Source organism: Lissotriton vulgaris, chromosome 5, assembly GCF_964263255.1.
Source record: "Lissotriton vulgaris chromosome 5, aLisVul1.2, whole genome shotgun sequence".
NCBI lineage: Eukaryota > Metazoa > Chordata > Amphibia > Caudata > Salamandridae > Lissotriton > Lissotriton vulgaris.
In genome coordinates, this window is record NC_141693.1 from 744,486,758 (window position 1) to 744,499,883 (window position 13,126).

At 48.0% G+C, this 13,126-nt stretch overlaps 1 protein-coding gene across 2 annotated transcripts in view; it reads left to right on the plus strand.

The window, feature by feature from the left end:
• Positions 1–13,126, plus strand: part of MUL1 (mitochondrial E3 ubiquitin protein ligase 1) — a 174,395-nt gene that overhangs the window by 33,169 nt on the left and 128,100 nt on the right. For both annotated transcript variants that reach the window (XM_086922184.1, XM_086922185.1), the window contains exon 2: positions 6,761–6,894. In XM_086922184.1, coding sequence (XP_086778310.1) covers positions 6,775–6,894 — 120 coding nt within the window. In that variant the 5' untranslated portion in view covers positions 6,761–6,774. The remainder of the gene's footprint in view (positions 1–6,760; positions 6,895–13,126) is intronic.

Consider the following 13,126-nt stretch of genomic DNA (forward strand, 5'->3'; position numbering starts at 1 on the left):
CCGTTAGGAAGGCGACGTCAGGAGAGATGGTGTCTAGTAGGTTCCAAAGGTCAATGGCGTGTCTGTGGACCGAGCGGGTGTTGAGAAGGATGCATTGTAGGTGGTTGGGGTCGGGAATCTGTGTTGTGGTCGTAGCGGAGATGTTGTCGGTGCCGATGAATTTGCAGGAGAGGCAGGAGAACGGGCCATGGGTGCGTCCAGGAGCGGCTTGGACGCAGTTGGGGGCGCGACCGGGGTTAAGGGCTAGGAGGGTGGCAGCATCGTAAGTGACGCGGTGGAGCTGGGCAGCGCGAGGGGCAGGGGGTCTGGCGCTGGGCGCGGTCCAGGCGCAGACGGGCGTAGACGGGCTTACCTTTGGCGCACCTTCGGCGCGGCTTGGGCGCGGTCGCTGCGCGTGGACGCTGCGCGCGGGAACTACTGTCATATATGGATAGTGGGGGGGGAGGGGCGAGGGCGTATCAGCTGGGAGGCGGGGCGGGTGCACGAGGACGACGAGGAAAACAAACAAAATGGAGGCGGAGGGGGGAGGCACAGCGTAGCGCTACAGGAAAATGCGCTGAGAGCGTAGGGGAAGCAGTTGTGATGTAACAGAGCGCAAATGAGGCACAAAGCAAGCACAATGTCAAAAAGCGGCACAATTTCACAAGCCACAGAGCGCCAATGCAAAATACACTTTGAGCAGCTTAAACAGCGCAGATCAGGCAAAGCGCTACTTAGCTATGCAGCAGGGGAGATGAACCAAGTCAATAATTATGGCAAACGAGGCAAAGCAGCGCGGAGAAACCAGCTGTCTGCAGGGACAGTGGGAGCGACTCCTCAGCTCGTGGGGAAGGAGCGAGTCACGGCGCTTCCAGGGGCAGGGAGCTATTTGAGGACAGTGGGAGGGCGTATCAGCTGGGAGGCGGGGCGGGTGCACGAGGACGACGAGGAAAACAAACAAAATGGAGGCGGAGGGGGGAGGCACAGCGTAGCGCTACAGGAAAATGCGCTGAGAGCGTAAGGGAAGCAGTTGTGATGTAACAGAGCGCAAATGAGGCACAAAGCAAGCACAATGTCAAAAAGCGGCACAATTTCACAAGCCACAGAGCGCCAATGCAAAATACACTTTGAGCAGCTTAAACAGCGCAGATCAGGCAAAGCGCTACTTAGCTATGCAGCAGGCGAGATGAACCAAGTCAATAATTATGGCAAACGAGGCAAAGCAGCGCGGAGAAACCAGCTGTCTGCAGGGACAGTGGGAGCGACTCCTCAGCTCGTGGGGAAGGAGCGAGTCACGGCGCTTCCAGGGGCAGGGAGCTATTTGAGGACAGTGGGAGGGCGTATCAGCTGGGAGGCGGGGCGGGTGCACGAGGACGACGAGGAAAACAAACAAAATGGAGGCGGAGGGGGGAGGCACAGCGTAGCGCTACAGGAAAATGCGCTGAGAGCGTAGGGGAAGCAGTTGTGATGTAACAGAGCGCAAATGAGGCACAAAGCAAGCACAATGTCAAAAAGCGGCACAATTTCACAAGCCACAGAGCGCCAATGCAAAATACACTTTGAGCAGCTTAAACAGCGCAGATCAGGCAAAGCGCTACTTAGCTATGCAGCAGGCGAGATGAACCAAGTCAATAATTATGGCAAACGAGGCAAAGCAGCGCGGAGAAACCAGCTGTCTGCAGGGACAGTGGGAGCGACTCCTCAGCTCGTGGGGAAGGAGCGAGTCACGGCGCTTCCAGGGGCAGGGAGCTATTTGAGGACAGTGGGAGGGCGTATCAGCTGGGAGGCGGGGCGGGTGCACGAGGACGACGGGAAAACAAACAAAATGGAGGCGGAGGGGGGAGGCACAGCGTCCAATGGTTCTTTCCTTGGTAAACTTGTTGAAATGTCAGCATTTCTCCTGATCTAGGACTTCATAGAAGAAAACACCTACTCACACTGACTGGCAAACAGCATTCCTCCCAGGAAGAAGAACCAGGTCAGCCGGAATCTCAATTTGGGATTATAGAATGATCTGAACACATTGGGGGGCAGGTTTCTTCATCATAGCTGCCTCTAGATTGGGCGATTAATGTGTGGTACCCAGAACTCCTGAGCATTAACATCTATCCACCAGGTTGCCACTTTGGGAGGACCTCCGTCTCAGTAGCAGAGCAGGGTCCTCTACCAGAACTTGTGCAACTTACACCTCTCATTCATTGAGATTCAGTGGTGGAAAGGACTGCTTTAAATCTTCCATCTGAAGTGATGAATGTCATCCTTGCCTCCAGGTGCCCTCCGCAGAATCCATCTATTCCACGCACTGGGACAAATTTGTAACCTGGTGTGGTGACCGAGATACTAACTCCCTATAGACAAAACTGTCGGACATACTTTTGTTTGTTTTGTCTTTAGCCCAGGAAGACCTTGATGTGGGCACTGTAAAAGATTATTTGTCAGCCCCTTTGGTCTTTCTACGTTTCCCTCTTCAACTGCCTTTCTTTAAGTCACCTGTTGTGATGAGGCTTATTGAAAGTTTGACACACATGTTTGTTCCCAAGCTATTTTCGATGCCCCAGTGGGACTGTAAGTTGGCCTTGACATTCCTTGTTTGTACCTCTTTCAAGCTTACATGTAGCTGATCTTTGCATCTCCTGACCTTGAAGACAGTCTTCCTGCTATTATCTTGTCAGTTGAGTGAACTGCAGGCACTTTGAGTGCTACGCCCTACACCATCTTTTTTACAGACATTTTTGTGCTGTGGATTCGGGTGGACCTCTTACCAAAAGTTGTGACTCTTTCCAACGTTGGGCTTTCAATCACTTTACTAGCATTCTTTGCTCTCTTTCAACTCTCGAAAGAGGAGGAGACGCTCAATCAAAGCCCCAAAAGGACTAAGGAACACCGAGTAGACAATAAACGTTTGTGGGTCTTTACAGAGCAGAGGAAGGCAAGGTTGTTCAGACCCTGTCTGCATTAAGATATGCTGCGTACTGACCAAGTAGCTGCTCCCTGAAAGGTCTGAAACCCCATTCCACCAGGATTAAGGTCGCTACTACAGGGTTTGCATGAGTATTGCCGGCCCTCAATATTTGCCAGGGTGCGATGTGTGCGTCAGTGCATGTGTTGACGAAGCACTACTACCTCGGCAAGGTGCGTGCTCTGTACTGGAAGGCTTTTTGTTCCAAGCTCACTCTTCAGATCCTCCACCTTTAGGGCATACTGCCTTGGTCTCTATTCTGCAATTCTGCTTTGGTACCTATTTTGAGGTGCAAATGCATCTATCAGTCCATAAGAAGTAAACGTTCCTTACTGTCTGCAATGATATTTCTGGTGCATAATCTAACCGCAGATTCCTCACTGCCATCGCTCCTCCCCAATCTGTGGAGTGGCCTCTAACATCTAATAAAAATCCCAAGTTAGTACTTAGCACACTAGCAATTGTAAATGGTCTGCATCTGAGGGCGCGGAAAGGAAAAGGCAAGAAACTGACAGTGCGCAAGGGTGGCACTTCTATATCGCTCTGCTCCTTCACTACCGGGGTGGTATGGACTCACAGTGGTATTGCCCAATGCCACCTATTGGAACACAGGAGAACTGTTTAAAAATTCTCCGGATCCAGTCTTGTGCCTACGGGGCATTCGAAGGTGTAGGATCTGATGTTATAAAGAGTATCCACCAGAAAGTGTGGTACTGAAGGTAATTAACTTGTTCTTTGGCAACATCCATAGAACTTCAATATATATGCTTCTCCATTTTATGATTTTTCTAAGATTCTTATCTTCTCTACACGCCACAAACTTTCAAGACAATTCTTTTAACAACCTCTGCTGCCACTCCAGTAAGAAGAATCATCAACGATTCCTTAACTACTGGAATATTTCCAGAAGAATTCAAAAAGTCATACATACGCCCTTTACTGAAGAAAACAAACTTGGACCCGCTGAACCCTGACAACTACAGACCCATTTCAAATGGACCTTTCCTGGGCAAACTGATAGAAAGAGCAGCATTTGCCCAGATGTCACAATACATTGAAGAGAATGACATTACTTTCAGACCTCCAAACAGGATTCCGTCCGGGAAGAGTCACTGAATCTGCCCCCCTTGCCATCTGGGATGACCTAAAGAATACAGTTGACCGCAACGGGGTTGCTGCGCTACTCCTCTTGGACCTCTCAGCTGTCTTTGACACGGTTGACCATGACACTCTGAAACAAAGACTCTATGAAGCCGGCATAGAGGGAACTGCTCTAGACTGGATCGCGTCCTACCTTCGAAACAGAACTAATGTCATCCATATCCCACCTTTCTTGTCCAAACCGTACTCCACAAAAGCAGGGGTCCCTCAAGGTTCTATCATCTCGCCCATGTTTTTCAACATCTATATGAAGTCATTACCAGTACTGATCAATAAATTACACCTTGCGTGCTATAACTATGCAGATGACACGTAAATACTCCTTCAACTGGAATGCCCCAAAGACATTGGAAAATCACTAATTTTCAGCTGTCTCCGAGCCTTGGATCAGTAGATGACCTGAAGCCATCTCAAATTGAATGCTTCAAAAACTGAAATACTCACGTGTGGCGATTGGAAACATTACAACCCGCTTGCCGCATGGCCTGATGAACTGGGATCACTGCCTAAAGTATCGAAGGAAGTAAGAAACCTCGAAATGACCATGGACTCCATGCTGTCGATGAATGCCCAAGTGGATAAACTAGCAAGATCAAGCTTTGCTACTATAAAAACGCTGCAACAAATATTCCCTCATTTGGGATTTCCACACAAGGTCCAAGCTACCATCTCCCTTGTTCTGTCCAAACTCGATTACGCCAATAGCCTCTACCACAGATCACCTTTAAAGACCATGAAAAGACTACAATGGATTCAGAACTCGGCTGCCAGACTACTCTTGCATATCAAACCGCGAGACCACATCTTCCCTGCTTTGAAAGCCATGCATTGGTTACCGGTTGCCAGAAGATCCACGTTCAAGCTGCTTTGTATCACCCACAAAGCAATACATGGAATGGTACCACTCCTTATCAGGAATAAAATCACCAAATACATTCAACAAAGGAACCTCCGCTCTAAAGGAGCATCTCGCCTCAAAATCCCACCATACAAGAAAAAAACCATGGGAGGCACATCCTTCTCTGTTTAAGCAACCAAACTATGGAACTCTTTACCCACGAAGATAAGGTCCACTGATAACCACCTTATCTTCAGAAAACTACTCAGCCTATACTTTGCTCAATATATCTTCTAGCCCAACCTTCTGACTCATCTCAAACTTCTTCTACTACTCCTTCCAATGCACCTCCCTATCTCTCATCCTATACATCTATCAATATATCCTCTACATCCACTCTCTCATTTATCTCAAACCCTAAACCACTACTATGATTGCCAAAATATCCCTTTATAGACTCTCTCCTACTCTACCCCCTCCTTGCATTATCGGACACACCTCTTTTACTTTACCGATCCCCTAAAACAAACCTTTTTAAACTCTTCCCTCTCAGTCCTCCCCTCCAAAACTCCCTTTTACTCATTCAAAAGCCTCCTCCGACTGCTAAGAACTAAAAAAAAATTTTTTGTAAATAAAATCCTTCACTCTTGTATCCCTCCACTATCCTTTTCAATCGAAATTAACAGACTAACATGTTCACTTCTCAAATTCCATATTAAGCTAGACTAATATACTACCCAAATAACAGAATAACATATCCACTACTCAAATTACTTTATATTTTTTACTATACTAATTTTCAACAGTAATCCTTTATGGGTTCCGGAGTGGCGTGCTACTCGCCAGAAAAGCGCTTCAACACCCATCGGGGTAACAAGTGCTATAGGAATGCAAATCTTTCTTCCCCTTTTATCCCTCAGCTATCCTTCTCACTCCAAGTAACTGATTGATATCCACCACTGAAATTACTTCATATTCATCATATTAATTCACCACTAATCCTTTGTAGGCTTCCTGAATAGTGTGCATCAACACGCGCTATACAAATACAATCCTTTGTCCTCCTCTATCCTTCTGCTATCATTCCAAATCCAAATAACTGACTAATCTATCCACCACTTAAAATGTACTTGCATGTTTCACTATACTAATTCAACACTAATCCTCTTTGGGTCCCGGAGTAGTGTGCTACTAGATGAAAAAGCGCTTCAACGCCTCGTCAGGGGTAGTAAGCGCTATATAAATGCAATTACAATACAAATAGTCCCTCATGCTGCACATAGCCTTTCAAAGCCACCCGTCCACAACTGGACTTGGTTTACACTCTGTAATTACATAGAATATATTTCTTCATTTCATTATATCACACACTTACTTCATTAATTTGATTACTATTTAAGTTATACTGCATTTTTTCACCGATTTGCCACCTGCCCTGAAATGTGCGTTTTTCATTTATATCTTACTGTAAAGGAAGGCGCATTGTATTAGTCATTATAAGGATCGGTTTTCTCCCAGCCACCAAAACTTTTTTCTAAGAATTGAATTCAGTGCATCACTCTTGAAACAGGTGGAGATCGTCCCAACTCAAATTTTTATCACCAACATTAGCGAATAATAAATTGGTTGAAATGTATGCAGGAGTTATCTATTCCTGTAGATATCGAATAGTGAGACTATATATTCACCCTTTAACATCATTGTTAGCTTGGGAGACCCCATGCAGGATGCATTGGAACCTTGAACATATACTGCTGATTCAAAATAGTCCTTTATTTGCATATTTCAAGGAATCTTCCAATAGATTTTCCTTTTTACCTCAGGTCTGGAATGAAATATGGAGAATGGAGGACGGACTTCGCTCATCCTGGCTGTCTTATTGGGCTCCAGTTCTGCAGTAACGACAATCTTTTATGCCATTTACAGGCAGAAATCAAAGGCTGTGCAGATGTTAAAGGTAAGAGGTTTGCACAGAATAAAATCTGTTGTGCTATAATGCTTGTGTTAATCATTAAAGACACAACTTGCTTCACTGCGGTGCAGTCAACATTATGACTTTTGTTTCTGTTTTTTTCTTTGCACTAAACTCCATTTATGCTGAAAGTTCAGGTGCTTTTATTCATCGTATGACTGTTTTACTTTTTTTAGGTCTCGCGACCTATCAATGCGCGCAAGCGCATTGAGCGGAGCGAGAATTCATGTCGGCAAAATCCTCGTCAAACCAAGGGCTTTCAGCCGCGGTTTTCTTGAAGTTCACGTGAATCACGTGAACAAACAAGCACGCGCATCGCATGCAAGCCCAGCCTCTGCACCCTGTGCACTCCTCCCCTCGCTCGCATTCCCAGGCTCTCCCGCCCCCATCCGGCATCAGGCACTCCTCCCACACCTCACGGACATCTGTTCATTTCTCCTCCCCCTCCCCAGCCAGCTTCCCCCAGGCCCCTGCTGCTTCACACCCTCATCACCGCTCGGCCCCCTCCCCTGCCCGACGTGTCGCATGCAAGCCCAGCCTCTGCACCCTCTGCACTCCTCCCCTCGCTCTCATTCCCAGGCTCTCCCGCCCTCATCCGGCTTCCCTCCCACACTTCTCCCAAGACAGCCTCTGCACCCTCTGCACTCCTCCCCTCGCTCGCATTCCCAGGCTCTCCCGCCCCCATCCGGCTTCCCTCCCACACTTCTCCCAAGACGACAATGAAAATGAGAACAGACCTCTTTGGTTTATTCTGTGGATCAGCGATGTGTCTTCTTGCGTGTTAAACTCGCATGAATGCATGTGCGTGCTTTATATTGCATCTGTTTGAAGCATTGTGCACCTCTCGCTGGAGGTCAGAAATGAATCACTATGCCTGTATTGTTGTAAATTTGTGGAGTTACCAAGGTCACCGAAAGCCGCCATGTCAGGTGCAGCTATAAATGGTACGGCAAGAAAATATTTCAGCGCTGTGGGTCACAAAGTCATAATGTGATCATTAAGTTGGCTCAGTGGTGATCTAGCATGTCAGAAACCCTCTATACTTTATAGGCTTTTTAATGAGATTCAGCTTTCAATCTGACCATATATCATACAATGTCTTGCTGCATTTCTCTGTTCCTTTTAGATTGGCCGGTGCCAATTCTTCATACCAAGGAACCACTATGTGCTAAAAATAGCCTTTTGATGAAAGATTCTCCTAAAAATGTGCTAGGTCACATGGGTCCACACAGGATAACTAAAAACTTTTAATCATTCAATAAGTGGATTGAAGGACAAATGGAACCAGGAGTAAGATTATTTAATGTAAAGTGTTGGGACAAAACAAGCATGCTGGGTGTAAAGAGCAGTTAAATGTGTGCAACGGGAGATACAGGCTACCCTTGACTGGTGCAACACATCACTTGCTGGTGGCTACAGACTGGATAGATAGACCATATCCTTGTTGCACACTAAACGGAATTGAATTTCAAAGAAGTTGGAGTTTGCAAGTAGAGAGGACTCCATTACTTGCATGCTTTACAGACCGGAGACATGTTCACTAATGAGCAGCAGTTAATCTTTTCCATTTGGAATTAACAAACCTGTTCGTCGAGGTTGGTGCTTTGCTGCTGTCTCTTTAATAAGGCCAGCAGCATAATTTGGGCTGCAGACAATATTTGGAAAATGTCTTAGCCAGCATTGCATATATCATGCTTTCTTTGCTTTCCATACATTTACTTTCTCACAGGTGGAATTGACTGTAATTGGATGTCCTTTACTGGCAAGGTGGTTTGTGTCACTTGTGCCTATTATGCTGTAAGTCAGGTACCACATTGCTTGGCGGCAATATCTGGAGTTCAGTAAATGCCGCTATCTTTGAATACACATGAGTTTCTGCTCATCTGTTCTTCAATGTGATTCGCTGATGGAGGAGTACAGCATTACTGTTACATGAATGAGAGAGGAAGGTCGAAGCCACATCTTTGTTGATAGAAAGGATTGGAGACTCCTAATTGCTTAGCACAAGTTTATGCTAATATGCATAACAAAATGCAAGTACGGTGTGTTAGGTCGTGGATAATTATGCATACACCACCTGCCGGCTTCACACTAACACAGTAAGCTGCTCTATATAGCATCTGCTTGCGAACGAAACAAGCACTGCCGTTGCCAATAGGTCTCACAGTAGGAAAGTTGGAGCTATTGGTTTTGTAAATGACATTTTATATTTATATATTGTTATTGACAATGCCAATAACGATATATAAATATAAAATGTCATTTACAAGACCAATAGCTCCAACTTTCCTACTGCGAGACCTATTGGCAACGCCAGTGCTTGTTTTATCTTGAGATTTAAGCAAATCTCTAGCTTCATCCCATTATGGTGCTATATTCCTTCAACCAATTTGGTTACAGATCTAAGCTTCACCCCTTCATAACATGGCAGTGCTTTCGAATCCCCGTCCTTCGACAAGCGTCGTGAATTTTCCGAGTTGCCCATATGGCCGGGATGCCTATCACCCCCTCCCAACACAATCCCCAAGGATGGGAAGACGGACGCAGTTCTGAACTTTTGGAAGGCGGGAGGGAGTTACCCTCCCGGCCGTATTTATTAAAATATGAAACAAAATTAAAACATTAAAATAACAGTTTCATATCATGTACAATTTTTCATTTATACATTTCGCTGCAGTCACGTTTATTGGCTAACCGTAACAAATCTCTAATACAAAGGTTCTCCTAGCCGAGTCTAAACATCCTTCAAATGCATACTTTCTAAATAAAAATTGTACATCCTACCATTACGGGCCAACAGCAAGGTTGTAACCGGTGTCAGATCCCTACTACCAGAACTCCCCCCTCACGGTGTGAGGGGCGGGCGCACAGAGGACTGTACCTCTGTGCCAACTTCCAATTTCCCTTGTCTTAGCGGGGGCCCCTTATTTAACTCGACGCCATCTTAATGGTCGTCCGAGGACTCGTGTGAGGTGTCTAGAAGGTAGCGTGGACCCCCCTCCCACCCCACACTGTTCATCACATCCGCCGTCGCGGATATCCTGGCCCCGGGAAATTCCTAGGAGGGGCATCGAGCCGCCTCCTCCCCTGGGAGGGGCCTATGACCGCCTTCCCTTCGGCGACCCCATACTTAGTGGGTGCCGCCTCCCCATGTGAGGGGCCAATGGCCGCCTCCCCCCGGGCGCTCCCATCCATAATGGGTGGCGCCCCTCCTCAAGGGATCTTGAAATTACTGCTCACCGATCATGACCTTACCGCCCGACCAAAATAAATACGACGTTTTTGAACCTAATGAAGAGAGCGATAAAGCGGTTAAACTGAACATTGTAATGTACATCCACTTATCTACACATGCCACACATTTTAATTAGACTGTGATACTCCGCTCAGCTGAATGAGAAAATTTTTTATGAAGCAAATCATTTTATTGCAGTTCAAACATTGACATCTTTATTACACACCAAAACCCTGGAAAAAAGATACTATCAAAGCCAATCAACTTCATTGCACTACTAACGTTGCCATAAGGGGCTGGTGGGTGGGTCAAAATTGCTCCTTGTTCCGTCGAGGGCTCACGTGCAACGAGAGGGTGCAGCTTCCAAGCACAGGAACAAGAGGATGCTTCTTTGGATTGTTGCTCCTTTTATTCCTCTTCGGGAGGGCGTGTACCCTCCTCTGGTACGCCTACGGGGCGTGGCCAACGGTGTAGGTGTCTAGGACAACCCTTCTTGGGCGGGAAAAGGCGCGCCCCGGCTACGCCGCTTCGGGCATACCAGCCGAGACACGCCCCCCGCCCAAAATGGTTTCCCAGGGGGATCCGGGCACCCTACCATACGTTCGGGGGGACCGAGTGGTCGCCCCTTTCCATATGGCCGGGATGCCTATCACCCCCTCCCAACACAATCCCCAAGGATGGGAAGACGGACGCAGTTCTGAACTTTTGGAAGGCGGGAGGGAGTTACCCTCCCGGCCGTATTTATTAAAATATGAAACAAAATTAAAACATTAAAATAACAGTTTCATATCATGTACAATTTTTCATTTATACATTTCGCTGCAGTCACGTTTATTGGCTAACCTTAACAAATCTCTAATACAAAGGTTCTCCTAGCCGAGTCTAAACATCCTGCAAATGCATACTTTCTAAATAAAAATTGTACATCCTACCATTACGGGCCAACCGCAAGGTTGTAACCGGTGTCAGATCCCTACTACCAGAACTCCCCCCTCACGGTGTGAGGGGCGGGCGCACAGAGGACTGTACCTCTGTGCCAACTTCCAATTTCCCTTGTCTTAGCGGGGGCCCCTTATTTAACTCGACGCCATCTTAATGGTCGTCCGAAGACTCGTGTGTGGTGTCTAGAAGGTAGCGTGGACCCCCCTCCCACCCCACACTGTTCATCACATCCGCCGTCGCGGATATCCTGGCCCCGGGAAATTCCTAGGAGGGGCATCGAGCCGCCTCCTCCCCTGGGAGGGGCCTATGACCGCCTTCCCTTCGGCGACCCCATACTTAGTGGGTGGCGCCTCCCCGTGTGAGGGGCCAATGGCCGCCTCCCCCTGGGCGCTCCCATCCATAATGGGTGGCGCCCCTCCTCTAGGGATCTTGAAATTACTGCTCACCGATCATGACCTTACCGCCACAGGCCGGATAGTTGACCGGCTATCCGGACCCCCCACACTCCTACTAAAGGTCATGACTACACAAACCCCTTAACCATGCTATGAAGTCTCCTATGAGTAAGACATTCCCCTCCCGGGACAAATGAACCCCATCTTCGAGATACATGTTATCCCCCCGAATACATCCATGCGGAATACAGTGCAACTGTCCTGAACGAAACAATCTACCCAGCTTGTTATTGACTTTCTTTACTGAATGATTCAAAGCTGACACAGAGAGGGCCCCCCGCCACACCTTCCTTGGAATCATGTGTGACCATGCTATCGTGCACCCCGGAATCCTCTTTGCCAACCAGCTAACAGTGGATAGAACCCGCTCGAGGAGTACTCGCCGACCGAGCGCCTCCAAATCATTGCCTCCCAGATGCACTATGATTATAGACGGCGGTGACCTTGTCCGCCCTAACCGTTCCTCGACAAAACACTGAAACCGGTCAATACAGAGCCCGCCCCTTCCGTGGAAGGTCACCCTGTACCCGTATTCCCCAGCTGCGTGAATCATGTCACCTGCTTTGAATACGTCCGCGGCACGCCTCACGTATGAGTGGCCCACGACCCACACCACTCTTTCCTCAGCCGGTGATCTTTGACCGCTGGTCCCCAGGTGTCGGGTCGACTGCACAGTCCGCCCCGCCTCGCAAGCTCGCGAAACTGTAAACCAAACAAAAGACAAGAAGCGTGAGTGCATGACATTAGCTTCACAACATGTGCAACCGCACATACCTTTTATAACAGTTCGAGGACCATCGTCCCAATTGTTTCACCATTTCCACACTCTGACCCCTGGCTGTAGCTTCTGTAGCAGCCCCTATCCTGAAGGAATGGGTCCCAAAATCGCTCGGGTCCAAGCCCGCTGCCGCGATTGCCAAAGTTAACACCCGCTGAAACTGAAACCTTGTCAGTGGGGTGGCGTCGGTGTGTCTCAGCAAGCTTCCCCCCAATGCTACCGCCCTTTGCGCCAGGTATTCCTCAACGCACTGCACCGGGCACATGGGGGACCCTCTCATGCACTGGACAACAATACTGTCCCCCATCGCACCCTGGTCGGTTTTAGACCTGGCTATTGTGATTACCATTGAATCACCCTTGATCTGAACGTGTTCCCGACACAGGCCTCCCCCCACATCCTTCTTATTTCTTGCCACCAGCTCGCTCACCCGCATAGCCCCATGGAATGCTAATGCGAAAGCGGCCCGGAACAGCACTGCTTCGGACTGGGAGGAACATGTCGCGGGGAGCACTGACATCAACAGGGACAATCTTTCTAACCCAATCGGGCGCCTCTCGTCTACTCTATGACCCTCGAGGCGTTGCCACCCTCGTAGTGCCTTCTTTACCAAAAAGGACGATGTAGGGTCCTTGATGCCATAAGCCTGCGCCATGAATGCAATGGCGGCCCGGTGCCTATTGGCCGTCGCTGCCGATCGGCCTGCCTTGTGGAGTGCTACTAAAAACTTCAGTACATACTCCTCCTGTCCCCACTTATCCCCTCCTGCTGGACCCAAAAATGCACAATAGGAACGAAACGCTCCTA